Source organism: Palaemon carinicauda, chromosome 27 (assembly GCF_036898095.1).
Source record: "Palaemon carinicauda isolate YSFRI2023 chromosome 27, ASM3689809v2, whole genome shotgun sequence".
NCBI classification, from domain to species: Eukaryota; Metazoa; Arthropoda; class Malacostraca; order Decapoda; family Palaemonidae; genus Palaemon; species Palaemon carinicauda.
This window is the reverse complement of record NC_090751.1, coordinates 16,180,384-16,190,383: the sequence shown is the minus strand read 5'-3', so window position 1 is coordinate 16,190,383 and position 10,000 is coordinate 16,180,384. Positions and strand designations below refer to the sequence as shown.

General features: G+C 32.4%; 1 protein-coding gene across 17 annotated transcripts in view; it reads right to left on the bottom strand.

Moving 5' to 3' along the window:
• The window catches only part of LOC137620550 (serine/threonine-protein kinase WNK1-like), a 524,046-nt gene that overhangs the window by 38,884 nt on the left and 475,162 nt on the right, over nt 1–10,000 (bottom strand). For 16 of the 17 annotated variants that reach the window (XM_068350804.1, XM_068350794.1, XM_068350795.1 and 13 more), the window contains 3 exons: nt 9,467–9,642; nt 8,568–8,778; nt 166–264 (listed from right to left, as the gene is read on the bottom strand). In XM_068350804.1, the coding sequence (XP_068206905.1) occupies nt 166–264; nt 8,568–8,778; nt 9,467–9,642 (486 nt within the window). The remainder of the gene's footprint in view (nt 1–165; nt 265–8,567; nt 8,779–9,466; nt 9,643–10,000) is intronic. The other variant, XM_068350790.1, reaches the window with a different exon arrangement.

Genomic DNA, 10,000 nt, shown 5'->3' with positions numbered 1-10,000 from the left:
GTACTTCCTCAAATACTAATATGTCATATAAACCAACAAACATTACAGCACAGCCTAATGATTATGGCAAGCATCACACGTAAGATAAAGTATTGAAAAGCCATAGGATCAGTAGCATAAAGCCCATCAGCTTTGCCAACAAACCACCTGTGGGGTGGAGCCCACCTCTGGTGCCAAAACGTGGAAGAAGGCAGGGCAGGTGTTGTAGTTCACAGATGGTGACCAGAGGGCCCGTGTATTCCGCGTTGCCCCAGAACTCAGCACCTACAACACTTTGCTATCAGGCCTCAAATCATGTACAGTGGACCCTCTTTGATAAAAAAACCTTGTATGTTACCATTTATTATGGTACAACATAAAATCATTCCTCAATGTTTATTGTAGGACAAAATGAGGGTCAACTGTACAGCTTCTATTTCCCCCGAAAAATACACATTATTTACCAAAAAGCCACGTCACATCCAATTTCACTTATCACTACATTGATGAGAGAGAATGAAAAGACAAACTGAAGAAACACAAGTCTGGTACAGTGTATCAAGTTGAAAAGAATAAATGTGTCTTAAAGTGATTGCATATGAATAACTGAAACAGTTTAAGGTTACATTGTTTAATACCTCTTATCTATTTATAAAATTTACCTTTAAAATTAGTGAAAAACATCAAGCTATAAAGCCAGATTTATCAAATACAGAGGAGGATTCATTTGCACTGTATAATGATTAGCTCAGTAACTCACTGATTATTAAATTGTACAAATATGATGAGAATTAAATACAAAGCTGATTAATAATCAAATATATTAAAAGGTGTTTAGTAAACGAATAGCAGCAAAAGTAATTACTATCTCTTCACCTGTACATAGTCTAATAATATTTGATAATGCATTGTGTTGGAGCAACATGTTGAAATTAAGAGTAAAGTAGTACCAAATAATATCTTAGACCTGTTAGTAATCAGCAATTATGAATCGATTTAAAACACTGCATACCAACCCAAAATGAATGAGAACCTACAACATTATATATATATATATATATATATATATATATATATATATATATATATATATATATATATATATATATATATATATATATATATATATATATATATATATATATATATATATATATATATATATATATATATATATATATTGTGTATTATAGCCACGAAAGGAAAAATGAAAAAGACTTGATTGGAGTTAGTACTTTCATCCACTCAAGACATTATCAAACTCAGCAATGAGAATACATATACAAAGACATCGTATTTATACAGGAGAAGGGGATCCAACAGCTGTCAGTTTCTTAATAATTCCGGAGAAGTCAGATTTTAGATAAAAGGATAATACTGGATTAACGGAAAACAGACCTGGACTTAGATTCAAATTTCTACCTTGAGTACAGGAGATTAAAAATGATTCAACAATATTCCTTTGGAAATAGTCATTTACATGGATTACTTTTTCCGTCTTTGACCAACCAATTCTGTGACTTGACCCTAACCAGTGGGAGGCCAAGGCATTATTAAGAGAACCCCTGGAGACGGCCACCTGATGTTGTTTTAATCTGACTGGTATACTTTTTGATGTTTGGCCAACATAAAATAGGTTACACTCTGAACAAGGAATGCTATATATTACATTATTATCATTTCCAGAACTATTCTTAATTAACATGTTTTTTAAAGTACAATTATATTTAAACACTACAGCAATATCTAGTTTTTTCAAAAGGGGTATAACATCTAAAAAACAAACATGAAATGGCAAACAAAGCATATTATTAATTGTTTCCTTTCTCTCTAATTGGACACTATAAAATGTTTTCTTAGCCTTATTCATACATTTTTCTAAGAAATATTTAGGATAACAACTTATTTAGAAAAGATGTATGTACTTTTATCTGATGTTTCTACTTACATAAAATTAAGAGTTAATCCCTTAGACGAGGTCATCAAAGATTTTAATAAAAACTTAAAATCTATCTTAAAACAAGAAAAATCCTTAATTAATGCCTTTATCTCTACTGGTCCGTCTTTGCCTTATTTATATGGTTTAATTAAAACCCATAAAACAGGATATCCAATCAGACCAATTATCAGTGCTACAGGTTCTATTAACTATAAATTATCCAAATATTTAGTCAAATTACTTTCCCCGATCTTAGGATCTATTTCAACCTCTCATATAAAAAATTCTGTTGATCTTTGCGAAAAATTACAAAACGTTAACCTTACGTCTAGACATAGATTAGTAAGTTTTGATGTAACTTCATTGTTTACCAAAGTGCCGGTTGATGACTTATTGGATTTCCTGTCGGGTATTTTAGATGCTTATGATTTACCTTTATCAACCCCTACTATTATTGAGCTCATTTGTTTGTGCATTAAAAAGTGTAAATTTAGTTTTAATGGAGATTTCTATGAACAGGTTTTTGGTATGGCTATGGGTAATCCTTTGTCTCCACTTTTATCCAACATATATATGGAATTTTTTGAATCTAGATTAATCCCTTCAGTGTGGTCTTCCCAAATTGTGTGGTATCGATATGTTGATGATGTTCTAGGTATTTTAGAAGAAAATTTTAATCTTGAGGGCTTTGTTTCAATCATTAATTCATTAGTACCATCAATAAAATTCACTATAGAAAATGAAGAAAATAACCGTATCCCATTTTTAGACGTTTTAATAGTTAGAGAAACAGATAAATTTAAGTTTTCCATATATAGAAAGCCTACGAATAATTTTTCATATGTACATTTTTACTCCGGTCACTCTAAAAATATTAAGCATTCAGTTTTTTCCTCCATGTACCTTAGGGCATTGAGAATTTGTAGCCCAGATTACATTGAGGAGGAGTTCACTAAAATAGAAAAAATTGCTACAGATCTTTGTTATCCTAAATATTTCTTAGAAAAATGTATGAATAAGGCTAAGAAAACATTTTATAGTGTCCAATTAGAGAGAAAGGAAACAATTAATAATATGCTTTGTTTGCCATTTCATGTTTGTTTTTTAGATGTTATACCCCTTTTGAAAAAACTAGATATTGCTGTAGTGTTTAAATATAATTGTACTTTAAAAAACATGTTAATTAAGAATAGTTCTGGAAATGATAATAATGTAATATATAGCATTCCTTGTTCAGAGTGTAACCTATTTTATGTTGGCCAAACATCAAAAAGTATACCAGTCAGATTAAAACAACATCAGGTGGCCGTCTCCAGGGGTTCTCTTAATAATGCCTTGGCCTCCCACTGGTTAGGGTCAAGTCACAGAATTGGTTGGTCAAAGACGGAAAAAGTAATCCATGTAAATGACTATTTCCAAAGGAATATTGTTGAATCATTTTTAATCTCCTGTACTCAAGGTAGAAATTTGAATCTAAGTCCAGGTCTGTTTTCCGTTAATCCAGTATTATCCTTTTATCTAAAATCTGACTTCTCCGGAATTATTAAGAAACTGACAGCTGTTGGATCCCCTTCTCCTGTATAAATACGATGTCTTTGTATATGTATTCTCATTGCTGAGTTTGATAATGTCTTGAGTGGATGAAAGTACTAACTCCAATCAAGTCTTTTTCATTTTTCCTTTCGTGGCTATAATACATTTTATATTCATCACGTGTCAGCTTTCGTGATTTCTACACATATATATATATATATATATATATATATATATATATATATATATATATATATATATATATATATATATATGAATATATATATATATATATATATATATATATATATATATATATATATATATATATATATATATATTAAATATATGAATATATATATATATATATATATATATATATATATATATATATATATATATATATATATATATATATATATATATATATATATTTACCACAACCATATTTTGCATCTTGCTAAATTCACATAGAACTATGGTTGAAAATAAAATGAAAATGGGGAACAATGATAGACCACATATTGCAGACACATGGTGCCAGTTTATATGTACAATTCAAGTCTTTTTCATTATTGTGTACACTTGTACCAAGTCAGTAAACAAATGGTCTGTTGACAGCAGACAACAATTGTTCTTGAATATTTTACCATAATCCTTATTATATGCATGCATACAATCGTATTCACACATATGTGTGTGTGTGTGTGTGTGTGTGTGTATGTATATATATATATATATATATATATATATATATATATATATATATATATATATATATATATATATATAATATATATATATATATATATATATATATATATATATATATATATATATATATATATATATATATATATATATATATATATATATATATATATATATATATAAATTTGTTGCTAGAGATCCGATGTAATGTGATTTTTTATGCAGGTCTGATTTTATTCTTATAAAGTGGCTTATACTTTCACTACACGTAATAACCATGAAAAAGTACATACAACCTACTGTACTATCATTTATAAACCACATATCTACATAAATAAGCTTCCATGTGAAATACAAATACTGTAAGTACAGAGAGAGTGTAGCTTAGCAAGTAATAATAATACTATTTTCAAATGACCTATCCGGAATGTCATCATGTGTAATACAGGGCATATTTTGATATCAAGTGACTTCATCAAAAAGATTCTACACTTCCTGCCATTTTTATGTGGTTTTCACCAAATTTTCATGCCATTTAAAAAAAGGGGTAAAGGCTGTTTTATCTAAATATGTTCCTTGTCAAAATCGAATGCCGTATAAAAAATGATAACCCAGTGTCCATAAAGCATGAAGTAAGTGATTCAATAAGCATTAGTAAATGTTGTTCAAGAGAGAGAACTCCCAATATTTTACCAGAAATGCTTATGGAGGAACACACACTATTTCTATTCCTGGTAAACCTTGATGGGAATCAATTGCGATCAAGACAACAAGGACAAATTTGAGGCAGCCTCAACCTAATTGGATTCCTTCATAGAAGGACAAGAAGGCAGCACAGTCAAACAACAGGAATATAACAGATAATAAAAATTCACACTTTAGAGTCCTTGTCCAAAATTTAGGCTATATAAAGGGATCTTGACGAAGGAAAAATCTATTGCTGGGCTCGAACTGTGTCGCTCCGTGAAATGCCCCTTATAGCACCATTTCTAGGGTATAAATATTGCTAAATATACCAGAGAAAAAGTTGCAAGGAATGCCAGGAATAAACCCAGCTCGCTCACTCTAATAGTGTTGGTATAGTAACTGGGGCATGTTAGAACCACTACCAGAGGTCCCTTACCAATTAGACCTCTCCTTCCTCAATATCCGCCGATACTACGAGGTGCCGTTCTACATCCAACTACTGCCTGCTACTACGACTAACCCCCCAACCCCTACCACTACCCACGTTGCTTCCCACATTCCTTTCTAACACCAGTGGTAGCCAGACGTGTTTGTTTTTGTAGCCTTTGTGTTTTGTGTTTTCAAGATGTCAGACGTTTTGGAGATCCCTACTCCCAAGTTAAGTATTGTAATTATCTGTTTTTATAATTTTAGGTAGCGACACACGTTGAATTAATAATATTGTTAATTTTAGCCTCAGCGGCTTTGTGTGATGCCTTCCCTTATGGGTGATTTTGGCAACCATTTTGGTGTCGCTACCTCCCAATCTCTTTGATGTTAGGACTTTCAATTAGTTCCTAATACTAATTGTCTCATTTATTTTGCTCTAGACATCTTATACAGTGTTTTAGCATGGTTATTGAAGTTTTTAAACCATTGAGTTTTATTTAGGCTATTTTGGCGTTCTGTTAGTTTGCCTACCCGATCGAGCAGTGCGTGGCTTTGGACGGTAGCCTACTCCATGAGCCTCCCCTTCGATATACAGTATGTTTTTTATATCTTGGTTAGGATGTTCCTATTGAGTTTTATGCGGGGAATCGGAACACGTTTTACTTTATTTAGGATATTATTCTTAAGTCATTGTACTACCTGACCAGGTCGGCATTATACCCGATTTTGGAGGGCTAGTTGTTGTTTAGATTAGTTTAGTTTTCCTGACCAGGTCGGCAGCTACCCGATTTTGGAGGGTTAAGCTATACGTTCATATTACACTGTGTTCCTCTTGCTTTTTCCCCCCTTTATTTACTAAATTTTATGTCGTTATACTGTAGCCTATTTTACTGTAAAACACCTATGTCAAGTAATCATTATTATTATTTTTTTATATATGCATGCTTTAGCAGGAAGCCATATGCCTATTGCCTCATCGGGCATTTCCTTTGTGTCTCGGAGGGTAGTCCCACCCGACCGACCACAGTGGTCACCTGATCTCAAGCCTGCCACTCTCCTTGGTTGTCCCCTCCCCCTATAGGACTTTTCCCCACACCCTTCATTGGGTAGTAGGCTTGAGTCTCATTTTTTTAGGGAGTGTGGGAAGACACCTGGGGTAGAGGCCTGGCTCACACGCTCCGTGCGTCGACGTGGGTAGCGCTCTCTCCTCGACTCGTCATGGTTGGCCACCAGACACGCGGGACTGGGCATGCGCCTCGCTTCGTATCTTGCACTCTCCCTCCCCCTATTTCCCTGGTACTCCATCCTTGTTATCCTTCCACCCTGTGAGGGCCGGTTCTAAGTATTTTACTGTCACCTTAACAATAAAACTGTTATATAAGTGTAGGATCCAGCAGGTGTTATTTTTTTTTTATAATTCTATTCAAAGGTTATAACTCGTAATCTGAGAGTCTAGGACTGGTAGTAGACAGGGAACTTAACGATATTTTCATTCATGGCATCCATTTAGATGTAGACTTTCAGGGTTACTGGCAACTACTAGTCATCCTAAAGCAGTAGACCTACCCATTTTAGGTGACATTATACTCTCACAGAGGCTCTTATTTATTTATTTAATCCCATATGCTGACAAGACCTTTCTGTGGATTCTGTAGGTGACATGCAGAGTTCTCAGACTCTTAAGCATCGTAAATCTCATTCCTAAATTATAATTTACGAAGTATTGGAATGGAAAGTTTGTAATGCGAAAAGAATAATTATTTTGCAAAATATATATATTTTTTTTATTCAAACACTTTAAAGTAATACCTCACATTACGTCAGTTCGACATACATCAGTTCTGACTTTGCTTAGCTCATCCTTAAGTATTAAATACAAAAATAAAATCCAAGTTACTTCGTTTATACCGACCTTACATCGGTTTCTATTTATTAAAATAATGATTAAGTGCTGTACTTTATATTACTCTACTTAACATGGAAGTTTACTTATGTAGGTATCTGGTTCTTATAAAATGATAGCAGGTTATAGGAGCTGTTACTTGCTGTTAAACTGAGAATACAGGTGACACATGTGTAGCACTACTATCAATTTTCTCTTGCCTGTTAAGCAAATAACACCAATGTCAATGTGGTCTAAATTTGAGTGGCGAGTGTGAAAATATTTGAATAAAAATTGTATTATGTGCTGTATCTTGATCATGGTTAAATGATAAATATTAGATCCATTTTTCCTACTCTACTAAAACAACCACTCCCATATATTTGTATTAGATCATTCTTTTACTTTCAAACCCATTATGTGAAGGGAAACAATCACTTTACCTATGATTTATAATAAATTTGAACTGCTGGTGACATCGGAAAAAATACAAGAAAAATTTTCATAGCAGTATCACCCAAATCAATATAATTTCCAAATTCATAAAGCATTAATGTGTTAAAACATTTCACATGTAAATCTATTTCTTTGGCTCTCTTTGACTACTTAAAAAAGTGGATATGGATTAAGAAGAATTGAAAGATTAATCCTTCCACTTGAGTATTGATATTTTTATAAAGCTCCTACAATTACTAATTCCTTAAGAAATTGCTCTCAACCAGAAAGAGAGGTAATTGTATAGTTATAAAAATCAAAATGGAACCCATTTGTTTTGGTGTTTCAACTAAGTCATATCAACATAGAAGTGATTTAAAGCAAATCCTATAAATTATAAGAAATTAAGTTATTTAATTAATCAAAACGACTGAACGCACAATTTTCCCACCTAAGACAGATCAGAGCCCTAGCTTATACTTAAACTGATATGGTATTAACGAGGAAAAAAGATTTTAGAGTAGCAGAGAAGATTCTTTAAAAAAAAAATATATAGTAAAAAGTATCCTGTTTTGAAATGGACTTTTCTCGTTAAAATCATGCTTCCTCTTGACAATGTTTCAAAAGATTAAATTTAATTTTCTATAAAGCTAGAAGTAACTACAGTATCTGTGAAAAAAAATAGTACTGTCATGCACTCTTATAGCTGAGAACAATAAAAAAAAATATTATGGTTTCAATGAAATGCATGATAAATAAAACTATCGACATTAGTAAGATAGTTGGTTAATATCTGGGAAAAATGTGAAAAGCCAAAATCATAATAGAAATACTAAAGCAAAAGCATCACTATAAAATAAAACAAGGAAACTGGGATGTGGCTAAAAATTAACAGCACAACCTATAAATCTATTCAGCCTCTTTATATTTATTTCCTGTAAAGTATACTAGAATTATAAAATTTTCACTTACCCCAGCAAGCTGCATATTAAGGTCTTGATTGAAAGTAGGTGGAGTACTATACATAGTAGGAGTACTTGGATGGCTTGGTGCTGATAAAGGAGTATTAAAAGGTGGTACAGTGTGGGTTGGTGGCAATGTCAAAGGTGTTACAGAGCCTCCAGTAGTCTGCAGTTGTTGCAACTTGCGAGCCAGCTCAGATAAGTTGCTGTTTGACGTAATGCTTTGAAAGAAAGAGAAATTACACCCATTAAGTTGTTTGAAAGACTAGTTATGGCTAAATATTTCCCAAAATTTTGTTAAAATACCTTAATGGGCAAATTTTAGTCATAAAACTTGTCTTCTCAGAAGCTTGATTTTTTATTCTTTATCAAAAAAAAACCCCTTTGACTCATTAACTGATATTAAATCCTCCTTTACTCTTCTTTTGACTTTGATCAAAACTTTCTTTGGTTTTCCTTTATACAATTCTGTTTTTGTTGATGTGCAGAAAGTAGTTTAGTGTACATGTATTTTAAAGGCAGTTATAATTTTCCCTTTTGCCTATTATTGATTTTTGGTACATGATTGATAATCAAATATTTACTAATTTATGTTTAACAAATGCTAAGATTATAAATACTGTATGTACTGTACTTTACATTCATTTTACTCCTCTGTATGCCTTAACCTACACGTATTAGTCTTTTAATACTTTTTATTTGTGAAGAATTTCCAATCATTTTCTTCCCAGGCTCTTATTAGTGCAAGTTTATTCCGGAAATCTTAATATTTAAAAAAAAAAAAAGAAAAAAAAAAATCTTCAAATTTTTCGAGTGTCTTCTCTTCAGTATAAAGTTTATACATTTATAAGTTTTGCTTCTAGCTTTTAATCACCCATACCAAAGAAAAGGAAAAATAATTTAATATACCTGTCATTCTTCTCTAAAGAATTTTGCTGCGAGAGTCGGGGCTGATCTGCTACATAAGTATTTTCTGGAGTACAGTGCAAAGGTGGAGTGGGACCACCTGACCCAGGCTGAGAAGCAGAAATTGGTGCAGGAGTAATGCCACTAGTCCCTGGGACACCAACCATGCCATCACTTGTCTGCAGTAGTAATTAGCAATTTTTTTAAAATGCAGTCATTGACAAAACATTTGATGATTATTGCTCAGTTCATAAAAAATCAATAAAGTTACACACCATCATCTACTCAAATTCATGTACAGATGTACTTCCAATACGATAGTTGCTTCACTAAATTTTATCAAACATGACTGGATTAACGTATTTGGTATATTTAGTCCAGCGCAAGGCTCTGAGAGGATATTCAGCACCCAAATGTAGCTATGGTAAAACTCTAGTTACACTATGAGGAAAAAGTTAGAAGAGGTTGGAACGGAAGACAGTGGAAGGGAAGCAAGAGCACAGGTAAAGCAAGTGCAGCTGGGTAATGACAATGTCC